Source organism: Myotis lucifugus, unplaced genomic scaffold, assembly GCF_000147115.1.
Source record: "Myotis lucifugus unplaced genomic scaffold, Myoluc2.0 scaffold_88, whole genome shotgun sequence".
Classification (NCBI taxonomy): Eukaryota; Metazoa; Chordata; class Mammalia; order Chiroptera; family Vespertilionidae; genus Myotis; species Myotis lucifugus.
The window spans coordinates 4,007,548-4,023,805 of NW_005871136.1; the positions used below are offsets into that span (position 1 = coordinate 4,007,548).

The following is a 16,258-nucleotide window of genomic DNA, read 5'->3' on the forward strand; positions in this document are numbered from 1 at the left end:
AACTGCCCAAGAACTGCCAGAACAGGAAATGGGAGTGAATAATTTATAATGCTGGCATGAGGAAAGCTTTTCTAGCCATGACATAAAATTCAGATTTCTTAAAATAAAAATGAAATGTAACATTAAAATTAAACTTTTGTGTAGTAGTTAAGAAAAAATGAGTTTGTAAAGACAAACTAGGAAAACATCTACAACTCAAGACAAAGTTTAATTTCCTTAAAATAGATTGACAATTCAGTAGTAAAATGGTGAAACAAGAATAATACAAATATCCAATAAACTTGAAAATTTGCCAAACCTCACTAAATACAAAACAAAAAAGCAATGATATAATCTACTTTTGCTGTACAGACTGGCAAAGTTTTAAAAATTAATAAATGTACAGTGTTGGCAAGCAGGTAAGAAAATAGTAGTATTTCTGTATAACTGCAATAACATACATTGGTAAAAATCTTTTGGCAAACTAAGTTAGCAATGTATTAAAAGTTTAAATGTCCCCAGTCTTTGACCCAACAACTCTACTTCCAACAATACATCCTAGAGTGAGTCTCGGCAGGGCAGAGGTGACCGAGGATAGTGATGAGGCACTGTGGCGACACAACAGAGTGGAACCCCCATATGCCTTCACTAGAGGAGCCATGAAATAAATGCTAGGCAGCCACATGCTGGAATGATGCCACTGTCAACAGCGAGATTGATCTACGTGTGCCGGACATGTCACATGTCCACAATATGCTGGTAAGAGAGTCACAAAGACAAAAAACAATCAACAAAATATGCTGGTAAGTGAAATGGCGAGTTGCCCAAGAGTGGGAGTAGAATGTTCACATTTTTTAAAAGCAAAGTAGGTCCATATATGCAAACAGAAGGCAATATATTGAATGTTCACCAAGCTGCTAGCCATGGTGACCCCAGAGAGGTGAGGATAGAGAGTACTTGCACTTCATAGTTACCCAAATATATTTTTTAATGTGCACATATTAGTCTAATAACCAGAAAAATACAAATAAAGACAAATCAAGGTAAGTAAAATGTTTCATAATTATTTTAAAATTTCTTAACATAATGAATGATGGGCACAGCTCTAGTTTCTCCGTCCACATTCACACTGTGTATGAAGTAAAGTGACCAATAGATCCACTATTACAGATGAACAGAATAATCCCAAGCTTTCACTTGGTCATAACTTCCTTTCCAAACTGTGCTGCTCCCCTCCAGGCACAGTGTGGACCCCCCACGGATAAGAGCCATCTCACCTGGCCGGGCATGTGTCAGACAATTGCCCAGTGTCTCCTGGCTGCCATGAATGATTACTGGGTGCACAAGCAGACAGAGCAAATGCAAGAGAAGTCAGGCCTGGATTCTCAAAGGAGTCATAGCCCCTGCCAGACAAATCCTTCTGAAAATTCACTGACATCCATGTTTCTTCCCAATCAGGTTCACAAAGTATCCAAGATGCTCACCCAGGGAGAAACAGGGATATCCTCTGGCACAGAGAGCAGAGGTTAAATAGATTAACTGGAACGTCTCTGCACTTTAGGAGAAGATGGCTCCAAGGACAGGAGACATTTGTGACTGGTCTCAGTCAAGGACAGCTCACAGGCCTCTGCTGCCGCTCCCCTCACTCCATCCATGCGGTGGGCCTCTCCCACACTCTACCTCTCCCACTTCTGCAGGGGCTGGATGAGGTCCCAACATCCCTAGCCAGATAACAGGGATGGAATCCTGGGGCCAGCGAATACCAATAGCAACCAGATTACTATAAAGATGGGGGAAATCTTGGCTTAAAAAAATGGGGGAAAAGGACTACATTTCTCAAATGCAAAATTTCCTCTACCTTTCTCAATCATTTGCATAATTTTTGTCAAGGCCAAACGTAGTTTAAAATAAGGCAGGTGGTTTCTCTCCACTCGTGCCTTTGTCCTTCGGTGACGTCCGGCCTGTGCTGTGAAAGCATCAGTTTCCTGCGCAGGACCTGTAGGAGCTTCTCAGTTGGCTATTTTCTCAATTTCGTCCAAATCATCCGTGTCCAATCTTTCTATTTTCTTATCTGAGAATAAAAAAAGATTCAAAGAGAGATCAACATGGGGTTACACGGAGAGACACACCTAGGGAAGGGGCAGCCCAGCAGGGAGAGAAAACACAGGTCTCTGCCCTGGCTAGGAACGAGCCCTGCCTCTGCCCACATCCATCCTCCGGTTAAACCCAAAAACCGTTGTCTGGGTTCCTAGACACTGACAACAACAGTCCGAGTCCAAGGCCCTCAGCCTGGCCGAGGGGAACCGACACTCGAGTCCTGACACTGAACTCCCAGGTGTGCTCTCTGAGGACTTCCTGATTGTAGGGGAGGAGGGGAATGTGCAAAGGGACAAAGCCTCTCTAGGGGCCACAGGACTACCTACCCTTCCACCCACCCCCAGACTTGCCCCATAGGAAAGGCAGGACACTCCCAGGACTCACTAAAATGCTCCTGGATTCTGTTGAGGATGTTCATGCTGTGCTTGCTGTCGACCATGTTCACTGCCAGGCCCCTCTTGCCAAAGCGGCCAGTGCGCCCGATCCGGTGCAGGTAAGTCTCGTTGTCTGGGTTCCCATCCTTGTCCACAGGAAGGTCAAAGTTGATGACAACAGACACCTGTTCAACGTCGATACCTGCATGAAGGAGAGATGGAGAAGAGTAAGGATGGGAGACAGTCAGGCCACATACACCAACTTGGGGAGAGGGAGTCAGGTTGGGCCAGCTCTGGGATTCCGGGACAAGGAGCACGGAGCAGAACCCAGAGGAAAACCACAGGACTTTGGCAGGTGCTAACAAAATTAAGAACTCAGTAGGAGCCCTAGCTGGTTTGGCTCAGTGGACAGAGCCTCCGCCTGAGGACTTAAGGGTCCCAGGTTCACAATCCCCAATAGGGGGCGTGCAAGAGACAGCCAATGAATGACTGTCTCTCATCATTGATGTTTCTATCTCTCCCTCTCCCTCTCTGAAATAAACAAAAATATATATGTAAAAAAAAGCCAGTAAGAGAGCCTCTGCTAGACACTAGTGTCAGGAGATGCAGCTGAAACCTCAATGGCTGCCCCAAGAAGAGAAGGCGCCATTGTGAATCAGTCAGAAGCCTGTACATTTCCTTCCACCAAGTCAGGACTCGGTTTCTGTGAAAGTTCTTCTCTGCTGAGGGAATCCAGTCTCTCCTAGAAAAGGACGTCACCACCAACCCCACATGACCTCTCCCAACCACCCGAGTTGTTCTCTTGCTACCCTGAGGCTGGCAGACCAGGACAAGTTCTCTGCTCACCACGGGCACACACGTTGGTGGTCACCAGAACCTTCTCTTTGCCCTCTCGGAAGCGCTCAATCACCGCAGCCCTCTGCTCCACCATCATCTCCCCACTTAGCAGAGCCACCTGGTGGCCTTCTCTTGAGAGCTCTGCTGCCAGCCAACTGGCTGTTTTGCGGGTCTGAAGGAAGAAAACATTTGAGAAATCAAAGTCCCTGAAGAGAATATTTTTGATTTAGAAAACTCTACCTGAAACTTCAGCTAAGGGTTAAATTTCCTAAAATTGTTAACTTGATAGTGTACCAGGAAGTAACAATGTCACCTGGGTCAAAAATATTTGATCTAAAAATAATCAAAAGGGTGAAAAATCAGAAAAATTATACTTACTAGCCTGGACTCTTTAAGATATCCATGTCATGAAAGGTGGGGAAACTGGTGGGATTAAGTGAGTCTCAGGAGACATGACAACTAAATGCAACAATCTCTGAATGGCTCTTTGGTTTAGCAACAGCAACCAAAAGCAATAAAGAACCTTTGTGGTAACAGGTGGGGAATATGGGATACGGATGAACTGTTTAGGGGGTAATATCACTATCACTGTACCATTGTTCAAGGTGTGGTAATGGTATCATGGTCATTCTTGGGAAATATTTAGTTGTGAATTTGTCATGATGTCTACAACTACCTTAACAATGACTCAGTAAGCAATGGCCAGTGTGGCAAATGGTTAGAGCAAAGGGTCACAGGCTTGATTCCGTCAGGGGCACTGTACCTGGTATTGCAGGTTCAATCCTGGCCCTGGTGGGGGGATACAACCAATCGATGTCTGTCTCCAATCAATATTTCTCTCTCTCTCCCCCTCTCTTCCTCCCTTCCACTCTCTCTAAAGAAAATTCAAGGTGCTCTATGCTTAGGCTATGTATACCTCAGGACACTAAAAATTGCCTCTTACATCTTCACAAACCATTTCCTTCCTGGCCCCACAGGAGAAGCTGGTCCTCCTCAGCACTAAGGTGGAGCTGGCTGAGGGAGGGGGCTGGACACCTTCCCATGGAACTCCTCCCCAGGCTGGCCTGCTGCTGCTGCTGCTGCTGCTGCTACTCACATGGCAGAAGATCATGGCCTGAGCAATGGTGATGGCCCCGTAGAGGTTACACAAGGCCTGGAACTTCTCGTCTCTGTTATTGCACAGGACGTAATACTGCTTGATGGTGTCCAATGTCTCCTCCTCCCGCTTCAGTTTGATAATGTTTGGGTCTGGGACCACTTTCTGGGCAAATTTCCATACAGAGTCTTCAAAGGTGGCAGAGAAAAGCAGCATCTGGCAGTTCCTGGGCAGCATCCTGCAAGGGAAGGCCCAGGTGTTTGGCACAAGCCCGAGTGTTTCACTGGAATGAGCAGCAGCACAGCCTCCCCAGGCTTGGATGGGCTATGTCCCCTGGAAGGTGGCAGAGGTGGAGGAGCACTGTGGGGAAGAGGCAGGACCAGACATGGGGCAGGGACAGGGTGGTATTAGATTCCTAAGTCTTTTCCTTGACCCAGGCGGGAGTATGGTCAGTGCCGACATGGCCCATCAATCACAGGCTTCTGAAGCTTCTGAAGCAGAGAACCCAGTAGAAGGCTGAGAAGTTCCTCCCAATCTAGCGTCCTACCTTTGGATGCGGATGCTCTGATCTTGGTGGCCCTGAGTAGCTATCATTACATCAGCCTCATCCAGAACAAACACCTTGATCTTCTTGGGGTCAATGAACTTGAGCTTGGCGCACCAGTCTAAGACAGTCCCAGGGGTGCCAATGACAATGTGCTCACTGATCTTGTGACCCCTTTCCACTGTGGAGACAAGAGGTGTTCTGTGGTTATTTCCATGGCAAAACCAGCTTTGGGAAGCAAAGCCTTGCCCCATTCTTCCAGAGCTTTTAGAACAAGTTAATTACAGATTTCAAAGGATACAGGACTGTTTCCCAAGTCTTGGTTGTACTGTAAAGTGGGCATAATGACACCTACCTGACTGCATGTGGTCAGGATAAAATCCTACACAGTGAAACCTCAGTAAGTGTTAGTTCCTTCCTACCTTCTATAATTCAACGCCATCCAACTCTTTCTCTTTAGCATTATCTTGTCCTTTTCATACCATTCACTCACTCGTGATTCACTGATTTTCTCCCAAATTGGCAAAAATACTTTGGGGTCCTCAATAATGTTTAAGAGTGTAGAAGACTGGCCCTGGATGGGTAGCTCAGTTAGTCATCCCGATACGCCCAAGTTGTGGGTTCAGTCTCGTCAGGGCACATACAAGAATAAACTAATGAATTCATAAATAAGTGGAACAACAAATTGATGTTTCTCTCTCACCCCCTAAATCTATAAATTAAAAAAAAAAAAAAAGAGTGTTAAGAGACCCAAAAACTTGAGAAGCACTGCTGTAGGCAATTATAAACTTTTGGGTCAAAAGGATGTCTCTCTTCAACTTTTCTAGGTAACGTCAAACTGTTTTCTAAAGTGATTGTACCAGTGTATACTCCTGCCAGAAATGTGTGAGCATTCCAGTTTTGTGGCTTCATCAATACTGGTAATTGTCAGATTTCTTCATTTTTGCCCACCTGAGATGTGTGTAGTGGTTTTAATTTACATTTTTGTGATGACTAATGAGGCTCATTTTTTCATGTTTACTGACCATCTGAATTCCTTCTTTTGTGAAGTGTCTGTTCAGCTGGGCCTCTTTCGTCTTTTTTTAAAACTATGTATCTTTTTTATATATTATTGATTTCAGAGAGGGAGAGGGAAAGAGCGATAGAAACATCAATGATGAGAATAACCGACTGGCTGCCTCCTGCACGCCCCCTATTGGGGATTGAGCCCACAACCTGGCATGTGTTCTTGACCGGAATCAAACCCAGGACCCTTCAGTCCACAGGCTGATACTCTATCCCCTGAGCCAAACCAGCCAGGGCTCTTTTGTCTTTTCTTAATGATTTGTAGTTTTTAAATATTCCATTAACTTCCTAATGACCCACTTTCTACCTGCCCTACCTCATTTTAAACCATATTCTCTACATTACATTCTGCAGAATACACAGAAGAAAGAACTGCTGGAGGATTTCTGATTCTGATAAGACCAAGAGAGCTATACATGCTCTTAGTTTACTCTTACTAAAGCTGTGCTTACTTTTTAAAAATACGTATTTTTATTTATTTCAGAGAGGAAGGGAGAGGGTATCATTGATCGGCTGCCTCCTGCATGCCACATACTGGGATCGAATCCACAACCTGGGTATATGTCCTGACTGGGAATCGAACAGTAACTCTTGGTTCATAGGCCAACACTCAACCACTAAGCCATGCCTGCTGGGCATTTTTTTAAAAAATATATTTTATTGATTTTTTACATAGAGGAAGGGAGAGAGATAGAGAGTTAGAAACATCGATGAGAGAGAAACATCGATCAGCCGCCTCCTGCACATCTCCCACTGGGGATGTGCCCGCAACCCAGGTACATGCCCTTGACCGGAATCGAACCTGGGACCCTTCAGTCCGCAGGCCGACGCTCTATCCACTGAGCCAAACCGGTTTTGGCGCTGGGCATTTTTAAAGAAAGGTATCTGACCTCCACCCCGCATCCTCAGTGCTGCCATCCCTCTCTAGTAAGCAGCTTCCAGAACTCTGGATGCCAAATTCAAAACCTTATCTTGTCAGTGAAGAACGCCTGGACCCAGGCATTTTCTAACAATGCAAAATCTTATGTTAAGGGTGGAGAGAACTGTTAACAAATTAGCAAGTAATTAAATACATTGGCTAAAATCAATGCATTTGGGCTCTAAGGTCAGATTGAACCAGAGTTGAATAATCATCATCATGTTTCAGCATTCAAACACCCAACCACCCTACCCTACTCACTGCTTAGGGCTCACCTCTTTATACTCACATTTATTGCCTCGAACAGCATAAGCAAGCTTTAGTTCTGGATGAAATTTGCCCATCTGCTCAATCACTTTTCCTGTTTGAAGCGCCAACTCATATGTTGGGGAGAGGCAAAGGCACTGAAGGGGGATCATAAAGGATGACTTTAGGAGACCCTTTCAGTAACACAACAGGCTCTAAAGCAACAAGTATGCTGATGTTATTAGCACTTGAACAGTGCAGGGAACCACATCCTTTCAACCAGGCCAACCTTGCAGTTTGGCTGGGGGATGCCTTTGGGAGCTATTGTTTAAAGGTGCTTTCGAATGAATTTTACCCACGTCCTGCTCTGCCTGAGCCACAGTTTGAAGCACAGGGAATGTTCAGAACCCTCCAGGGGAACCCTCGTCAATCCCCCACCAGATGGCAGTGCCCAGGCGAGTGAGGACCCAGGATTCCCCAGCCCTCACCTGGGGGTATCTCTCTGCTGGCTCCACTCGGCTGAGCATGGCCAGGACAAAGGCAGCTGTTTTCCCAGTACCAGACTGAGACTGGGCAATCAGGTTCTGTGGACTGGATGAAGGAAGAAGAGAGATGAAAATAAGATTGGTTAAACACACACAAAGGTGTCAAGATGTTCTTTCTGAGTAGTAGGAATATGGATTTCCTCCTTTAGTCCAGATTTTCTGCATTGAGAACAATGACAAATGTTTTTTGTGTTTTTTAAAAAATATATTTTATTGATTTTTTACAGAGAGGAGGGGAGAGGGATAGAGAGTTAGAAACATCGATGAGAGAGAAACATCGATCAGCTGCCTCCTGCACACTCCCCACTGGGGATGTGCCCGCAACCCAGGTACATGCCCTTGACCGGAATCGAACCTGGGACCCTTCAGTCCGCAGGCCAACGCTCTATCCACTGAGCCAAACCAGTTAGGGCGACAAATGTTTTTATGTTGTTATAAAACTGCTTAAATATTATGGAAAATGATTGTTTTAGATGGGTCCACACCAAGAAGTCCTTACTCTAGACTCTAGCACAGCTAGTGCCCTAGTTCTGTACCTTAGGGGTCCCGCGGAAACTAAGATAGCACAGTAAGGTCTGTGCCAATAAGACAAGTCCCCGAGAATGTTTTCTGTTGAGCCATAATGTGCCTCTAGCACTCAGCTCCTTCTGTGTGTTCCCTTTTCCATCTTTATAGAAAATGTAAGATTCTAAGTCAGACAGATACTTTAGAGGGAACTTTCACATTTCACTTCGTGTAACCCATTGTCATGGAAATAGGTGGCATTTTTGTCATTAAAAAAGAAAAACAAGCCCTGACGGAGTGGCTCAGTGGTTGAGCATCGACACATGAACCAGGAGGTCACAGTTTGAATCCCAGTCAGGGCACATACCTGGATTGCGGGTTCGGTCCCCAGTAAGAGGCATGCAGTAGGCAGCCGATCAATGATTCTCTCTTATTATTGATCTCTCTCTCTCTCTCTCTCTCAAATCAATAAAAACATGTCTTTTTAAAAAAAGTTGCTACACAAAAGTATATCACTTATCTAAGGTTTAAAAATATATAAACTACTCTAGATGCTTAGGGCACACAGAAACCTAATAAAAGTATAAAGAAATGAGGAAATGATGACCCACTTCGGGATGATGCTCACTTTGGTGGGAGAGGTTATGAGCGGAGAAGGGTATACAACTGCCAACGACTAAATGATGTTTTATTTCTTGGCAGGTGTTCTTGGTATTGCTCTTGACACCTTTTTGCAGGTCTCAAATATTTCAAAATAATTTGTAAAAACCCAATTCAAGCTATTCCCCTGAAGAAACATGTTGCCCCAAACGTCCCATCTTGGTCTCCACACAGTAACAGCTGTTGATGGGTGACATTAAACCAAATTCTGAAGAGGTGCATACTCACGGCTCAGCAAGCATCATGGGTAACGCGTTCTCTTGTATCTTGGATGGTCGGTTGAAGCCCATGGCATAGACTCCCTGAAGAAGCTGTGGTTTCCTGGGAGGCCAGGGAGAGAGAAAAGGAATCTCTAGTTGTTGAGACTGTTTAAAAGGCCTAGATTTTTATCTTTCCCTATATCTAGCAAAGAATGATGACGAAACCATCTTTTCCTACTAGATCTTAATCTGCAACTATTATGCAATTCATAAAATATAGATTAGTTTCCTTTCTCATAGAAATTCATGCTTTTAGCACATCCACAAATATGATTGGCCTTCTGTGACCAATGTTCCCTGGATACTGCAAGAGTGGTATTTATTAATTCATGGTGCAAAGTAAATTATAAAAGACATATTTAAAAGTAAAACTGCTTCCTATGCTGCTAAGAAATAGAAATCCCTTAGGAGAATGGGATTTCAATTGGAATTTCTCAGCAGATATTAAAGTGAACCAGCCATTCTGTGTTCAATGGTCCTTCCAAAGCCAGCCTGGAAAAGTCAAGTGCAAATACCTGGAAAAATTAAGAAGAAGACTGATTCAGCCAGTTTCTAGTAGCTGATCTATACAGTAAGAGAGGGTTCAGTTATCATCCTGAACTTTACAAATGCTCAGATTTATTTATGTCTAGTCAAAATCAAGAATAGAAAAGCACCAACTTCTTATATAAGTTGCTCTTACATTGCATTTACAATAAGCTCTCTGTTACCTTTAAACAGGGTGTTTAACAAAAATCATACTAGATTATTTCCCAAAAAAGTCAAACCAAGTCAAGACTTCTGTCCTAAGCCCTTCTTGGAGTTCAACAGACTCTCTCAAAGGCAAATTCTTCTGGCCTATGTTGGTTCTCAGACACAAAGAACTTTGAGAACATAACCTTTGGTGTCTGCCATTTGGAAGAAAGGCTGTAATGCCAGCAGATTCTGATTTGGTTGTCAAGGAAACAGTCACTATTGAATGAGGATTTTCAAGTGATCTAAGAGCTTCCAGTGGCTCAATTTTTTTTTCTTTCATTTTGCAGATTAATTCAAATCTTTTAAATACAAAAACAGACCAAGTATACTAGGTGACCTAGGTTTCATTCTTTGTTTCCTTTGGCGACCAATAGCTAAATCAGAGAGAACTTGCCTTTTCAGAGGACAATTCATCATTAGTTGAACTGAGAGCTCCAATCCTTTACGTGAAAGAAACTTAAAAAAAAAACCACTGATACTTGGAAAAGCAAACTGTGAGTTCAGGAAACAGTAGAGCACATCTAGCTGCCCTAATGCAGTTTATGAACAGAGCAGAAATGACAGATTTGTTGAATGAAGCCCTTGAGAGAAAATACAGAAAATTACAATTTCCTAAAATCATTAAAAAACAGCCACACTTTGATTAGTGTTAATAGTTGGTAGAAATGTAGCCTCTGTTTGCTCACAGTGGGCATACTACAGATTTTGCTGAATAAAGGTAAAGAATCCATTTATTCCACCACTTTCTTATTTACCAGCTATTTCCTGTCTATGATTTGGGTCCTGGCAGGCAGCAAGAATGTTAGTTTATGTTCTGTCACTCATAACACCCAGCACAGTGGCATGTACATAAACCTATGAGCCATGCACACCTCTTTACTAACTTACTGAAGAAACAAAAAACTTGGTATATCCTTTCATAATTATCTCTTTAAAATACTGACACATTAGAAGTCATTCTTAGCGCAATGCCATCCATGTGCTCCCCTAAGATTCAATTCTGGGTTCTGGACTTTTTAAAAATTCCAGAATGTTGAAGGCTGCTTTGCACTGTAGGTCCTGGGAATCCTGTACAGGCTCTTTTGACACATTTGATAAAAGCAGATAAACTGTTCTTAAGACCATAAACCCTATAGTCTAACGAAAGAGCTTACCTAATAAGAAATGTTCCTGACATCCAGAAATCACCTGTCAGCCAATATTTTATTGAAAGTTCTAAGAGCATAAAAGAAAAAAGACTTTCAGCTATGATGAATAAATCTGTGGCATTTAAAAATCCCTATCAAGAGGAGGAGAACCGGGAAGCAAAGAGACAAGGGTAGGAGGGAGACCATCACTGTCACCTTTTTCATACTTTTTGACTTTTGAATCATGTGAATTATTAACTAGTCAACGAGATAAATATATTAGGATTTTAAAAAATATATATCTTATTGATTATTTAGATTTGAGAAAGGAAGGGAGAGGGAAAGATAGAAACAGCAATGAGAAAGAAACATCAATATTGATTGCCTGCCTCCTGCAGGCCCCCCACTAGGGATCAAGCCTGCAACCTGGGCAAGTGCCCTGACCAGGAATCGAACCAGCAACCTCTTGGTGCATGGATCGACACTCAACCACTGAGCCACACCGGTCAAGCAGTGTTTTTAAAAATAAAAGTAAAATTCCCACAAGAATCTGTGTGATGCTAAGTTTTATAAAAGAGGGGCGGATAAGAAACAGCTCAAAGAAACAAATACTCACAGCCGAAGCTCCTCGAAGGACTTCACTGAGTAGAGGGGGGACTTTGGGTCCCGCTGCAGGACTTCCACTTGGTTTGTGTTGTCGACCAGGTTGCTTCTGATCAGCTTGTTGAGTAAGGACTGGGCAGCTCTGTCCTCTGTCAGAAAGAAACCAGTAGATTTTCTTTTTCTAATTTTTAAAATTTTTTATTGATTTTAGAAAGAGAGAGAGAGGGAGAGAGAGAGAGAGAGAGAGAGAGAGAGAGAGAGAGAGAACTATCGATTTGTTGTTACACTTATATAAGCATTCATTGGTTGATTCTTTTATGTGCCCAGACCAAGGATCGAACCCGCAACCTTGGCGTATCAGGATGATGTCCTAATCAACTGAGCTACCTGGCCAGGGTCACCAGCTGATTTTCTTCACTCATCTGGCAAACTCCATCCTTGTGACGCTCCCCTCCCCTTTATAGAATGTTCCCTAAAAAGGCTATCTATGTTAATCTCCACTTCCTCTCCTCCCCTTCTGTTGAATGTACATGGAATAGGGTCCTTATTTAACCTCTCCACTTAACCTCAGCCCTTGTCAAACTCACCAATGATGCCTACACTGCTAAATCAATCCAAAAGGCAATTGTTAGTTCTTCTCTTAATTAACTTGTTACCTATATTTGACTCCCTACTTTGGAAAAACTTCCTTCTTCTGATTTCGGGGACAGCACTCTCTTTTGGTCCTATTTCACTGATTGTGTCTTCTCAATCTCCTTTGTGGATTCCTCTTCTTCCCCTTCATCTTATAACTAAGAATACCTCTGGCTCCAGAAAGGCAAGTCCTGGGTCATACTGTGTCTCTTGCTACAGGGTTTCAATGAGTAGTTACCTTTCTCTTCTTCATCTGTTTTCTCTGCAGTGGCATTGGTTTTGATAACACCTACACAAGAAAACAGTTGTCATAATCAGAAAAGCAAATATCAAACCCACCCAAAAGGTGGGACAATGTAAATACTAAAATTTATTTTACGTGATCAAAATGTAATAGTTGGCATTTCTTTGTGTTTAATAAATTTTTATTCCTACGAAATTTTTAAGTGCATAAGAAAATTTCAAATTTCTAGAAATTTTGGCTGACTTCAAAGTGATCAGCAGAATGTCACCTCTGACTTACTTACCTTAAAATAAACTATAGCTTTATATTAGCAAACATAATTAAACATGAGAAAGAAAAATTAAAAGACAGAGGTAAAATGATCACTTTTTATAGAATGTATGACTGTAAACTTTTAGGGCTAAGTATCAACTTAAGTAAACAGAAATCAGTAGTTTACATAATTATATAGAGAGATATAATTGAAAAAATCTGGCTTATAATAGCAACTAAAAAGATAAAATGTTGCACCTAGAAATAAAGTTAACAAAAATACGCAAGACTTAGATGAAGAAAACTTTAAATCACGCATAAAATAATGCAAATAGGTACAGCTAAAAAACCCCATAAATTTAAATGGGAATCTAAGATATTTACTTAACCCAAAAGAAGGCAGGAAAAGAGGCAGAGAACAAACTATAAGGGGACAAACAAATCAAACAGTAAAATTGCTGGGCTGAAATGTGGATTGTGGACCGACCCCCAATTCATATGTTGAAGTCCTAAGAATGTACCTCAGAATGTAACCTTGTTTTGAGATAGGGTCATTGCAGATGTAAATGGCTAAGATGAGGTCATTAGGGTGGGCCCTAATCCAATACGATTAATGTCCTTCTAAAAAGGGGAAATTTAAACATAGATATGCACACAGGGAAAATGCCATGTGAAGACGAAGACAGATTGGGGTGATGCTTCTATAAGCCAAGGAACACCAGACTGCCAGATCCTTCCTCACAGCCCTCAGAAGGAACCAACCCTGCGGACAATCTGATCCTGGACTTCTGGCCTCCAGAACTGTGAGACAATAAATTTCTATTGTTCAGCCCTAGCCGGTTTGGCTCAGTGGACAGAGTGTCGGCCTGCGGACTGAAGGGTCCTGGGTTTGATTCCCATCAAGGGTACATGCCCAGGTTGTGGGCTTGATCCCCAGTAGGGGGCATGCAGGAGACAGCCAATCAATGATTCTCTTCCATCATTGATGTTTCTCTTTCTCTCTCTCTCTCTCTCTCTCTCTCTCTCCCTCTCTCTCTGAAATAAATAAAAATATATATTTAAAAAATAAATTTCTATTGTTCAAACCACCCAGTTTGTGATACTTTGTTATGGCAGCCCTAGCAAACTAGTAACAGGTGGAGATTGGGAACTGGGTAAATGGTGGCCAGATGGAAAGGCCTTTCACCTGTTTATACTTTATGAGTTGTTTGTGGGTTTTTTAAAAATATTTTTATTGATTGCAGAGAGGAAGGGTGAGGGAGAAAGAGATAGATACATCAACGATGAGAGAGAATCATTGATTGGCTGTCTCCTGCACATCCCCTACTGGGGATGAAGCCCACAACCCGGGCATGTGCTGTGATCGGGAATCTAACCGTGATCTCCTGGTTCATAGGTCAAGGCTCAACCACTGAGCCATGCTGACCGGGTACTTTATGAGTTTTGAACCCAGATGAACCTTTAAAAATTTTAAAGAAACATTATCAAGTGAACAGTGACAGAGGTTAGATCAAATCTGGAAAAATAACATATCCCCTTCAGTGTGAAACCGACTTTACCGGCTGTCAAATCCAGAGCGAACATTTGCCGAACATGCTAAATGAAAGCTCCTTTTCACATTACAGCTATGAGTACAAAGCAGAAGCAAACTTATAACTTGTACCAGCTTACAATTGCTCGTGACTCACCATTGGTATCTGGTTTGACTCTCTCTTCCTTGATCTGCAAATTACTGATCTGAATGGAAATAAAAGAAAACACTTGAGAGCAGAGCCACAGGATAACTTAATACCATGAATTATGTATTAAGCCAGCCGTGGGCAAACTACGACCCGCGGGCTGAATCCGGCCCGTTTGAAATGAATAAAACTAAAAAAAAAAAAGACCGTACCCTTTTATGTAATGATGTTTACTTTGAATTTATATTAGTTCACACAAACACTCCATCCATGCTTTTGTTCCGGCCCCCCGGTCCAGTTTAAGAACCCATTGTGGCCCTTGAGTCAAAAAGTTTGCCCACCCCTGTATTAAGCTAATGTACACAAGTCTATATGGTAAAATAAAAAGAGGGGAGGGTTTTTACCAACTATCAGGAAGCAGTGTTTTAAAACACTAAGTTACATCAGCCTCCTGATAAGCAAATTGTTTAGAACCAGATACCAAATATATTCATATCTCATCTAGATTAGGAAAATGGTTTAAAAAGATGTTAAACAAATTCTCAGTAACTGTCGTTTAAGAAAGATCTGATGCTAAAAAACACTAGATTGTAAACTCGAGAGCACCAGAACCATATACTGTATCATACTTTTTTAAAAAATTGGTATCAGAGAGGAAAGGAGAAGGGGAGAGGGAAACATCAATGATGAGAATCACTGGTGGGCTGCCTCCTGCACGCCACTCCCCACACCCCCCCCCCACCCCCCTGCCACACACACACACACACACACACACACACAGGGGACTGAGCCCAAAACCCTGGCATTCGCCCTGGCTGTATTTGATTCCTATTGACCTCCTGGTTCATGGGTCCATGCTCAACCACTGAGCCATACCGTCCGGGCCATATCATACTTTTTGAATAAAATATATAAAAACAGAAATCTGTTATTCTGCATAGCTACAAACTACCAACCATGTTAAGCATGGACCTAAAAAATGTTCAAACAAGGCACTCTCCCTCCTGGGAGCCTATCTTCCCTCTCAGGAGTGCATCTCCTAGAGACTAACGATCCCCAAGAGACTTGCAACCAGGGGAGCAGTGGGCAGCGGCGGCTCCACCCAGGCTCACCCCTGAACCTGCCTCCAAGGCCCCTCTTCTCTGACTTCCCAGTGAGCCCACGCAGTCCCGCCTCGGCTCTCCTGTTGCTTCTTCTATTCTAAGCACTCCCTTGCTTCACTGGCCCCAGCTTTAATATAGGTACTCTAAAAATCAAAGTTAACGATGTTAAAATAAGAGAAGCACATTGTCGTTCTCCTCTTGATGAGAAAGAGAACCAGCCTAAACTTGCCTCTCCTTGACATCCCCACTGGGAGATGCGATACAGAAAAGACAGCATACGTAGCGGGAACAGACTGCCACCGGATAAAAGCCTTAAACTGGCCCAGAGGGAGACAAAAGGCTCGAATCAGCACGGATTCCTCGGCGGGCCATCGGCCTGCCCGCCCCCCCCCCAGCCCCCGGGGGCTCCCTGGATTTGGGGCAGGGTCCGCTGGGGCCCTCCTACTTCCTTCTCCCCTGGAGCTGCAGCCACTGACCGACTTGACAGCCGCTTCCTGCTGGTCCACGGCCAGGGCCCACGAGTCGGAGGCCATGGTGCGGAGGGAGGGAGGCCGGCTCGCGAAAAATGCACACGCTCGCACAGATCCCGAGCCCGCCGCCGGCGCGAGAAGATAACTCACGCGGGACCGGAAGTGGCGCTGCTTAAACGTGACGTCATTCCGGCAGGACGCGAACGTCACCATTCCGCGCGCGCCGGCCGTTTCGGGCGCGCCGCTCCGGTCAGGCGCCAAGCCGAGGCTCCGCGGCTTTCCGCGG

The 16,258-nt window shown here is 43.5% G+C and overlaps 1 protein-coding gene across 3 annotated transcripts; it reads right to left on the bottom strand.

The window, feature by feature from the left end:
* Positions 1–758: 758 nt before the first annotated feature.
* DDX19A (DEAD-box helicase 19A) lies at positions 759–16,124 on the bottom strand. 3 transcript variants are annotated; one of them, XM_006091214.3, is made up of 12 exons: positions 15,979–16,124; positions 14,409–14,457; positions 12,463–12,513; positions 11,605–11,740; positions 9,095–9,187; positions 7,646–7,748; positions 7,201–7,315; positions 4,931–5,108; positions 4,384–4,621; positions 3,297–3,459; positions 2,461–2,652; positions 759–2,050 (listed from the first exon to the last, which is right to left on the bottom strand). In XM_006091214.3, the coding sequence occupies exons 1-12, from the start codon at positions 16,033–16,035 to the stop codon at positions 1,989–1,991; spliced, it is 1,437 nt and encodes a 478-aa protein (XP_006091276.3). In that variant the 5' UTR covers positions 16,036–16,124; the 3' UTR covers positions 759–1,988. The 3 variants fall into 3 exon arrangements, with proteins under 3 accessions (XP_006091276.3, XP_014313456.1, XP_023611839.1); XM_014457970.2 differs by lacking the exon at positions 15,979–16,124 and adding an exon at positions 11,016–11,076; XM_023756071.1 differs by lacking the exons at positions 12,463–12,513; positions 14,409–14,457; positions 15,979–16,124 and adding an exon at positions 12,393–12,445 and having other exon boundaries at positions 11,605–11,772.
* Between the last annotated feature and the right edge of the window lie 134 nt (positions 16,125–16,258).

Coding starts and splice junctions, on each gene's coding strand:
- DDX19A (XM_006091214.3), bottom strand. CDS start 16,035: ATGGCCTCCGACTCGTGGGCCCTGGCCGTGGACCAGCAGGAAGCGGCT. Junction 11,741..12,462: donor AACAGATGAAGAAGAGAAAG/GTAACTACTCAT, acceptor TCTTTCTGACAG/AGGACAGAGCTGCCCAGTCC. Junction 7,749..9,094: donor CCCATGATGCTTGCTGAGCC/GTGAGTATGCAC, acceptor TCCTTCATCCAG/TCCACAGAACCTGATTGCCC.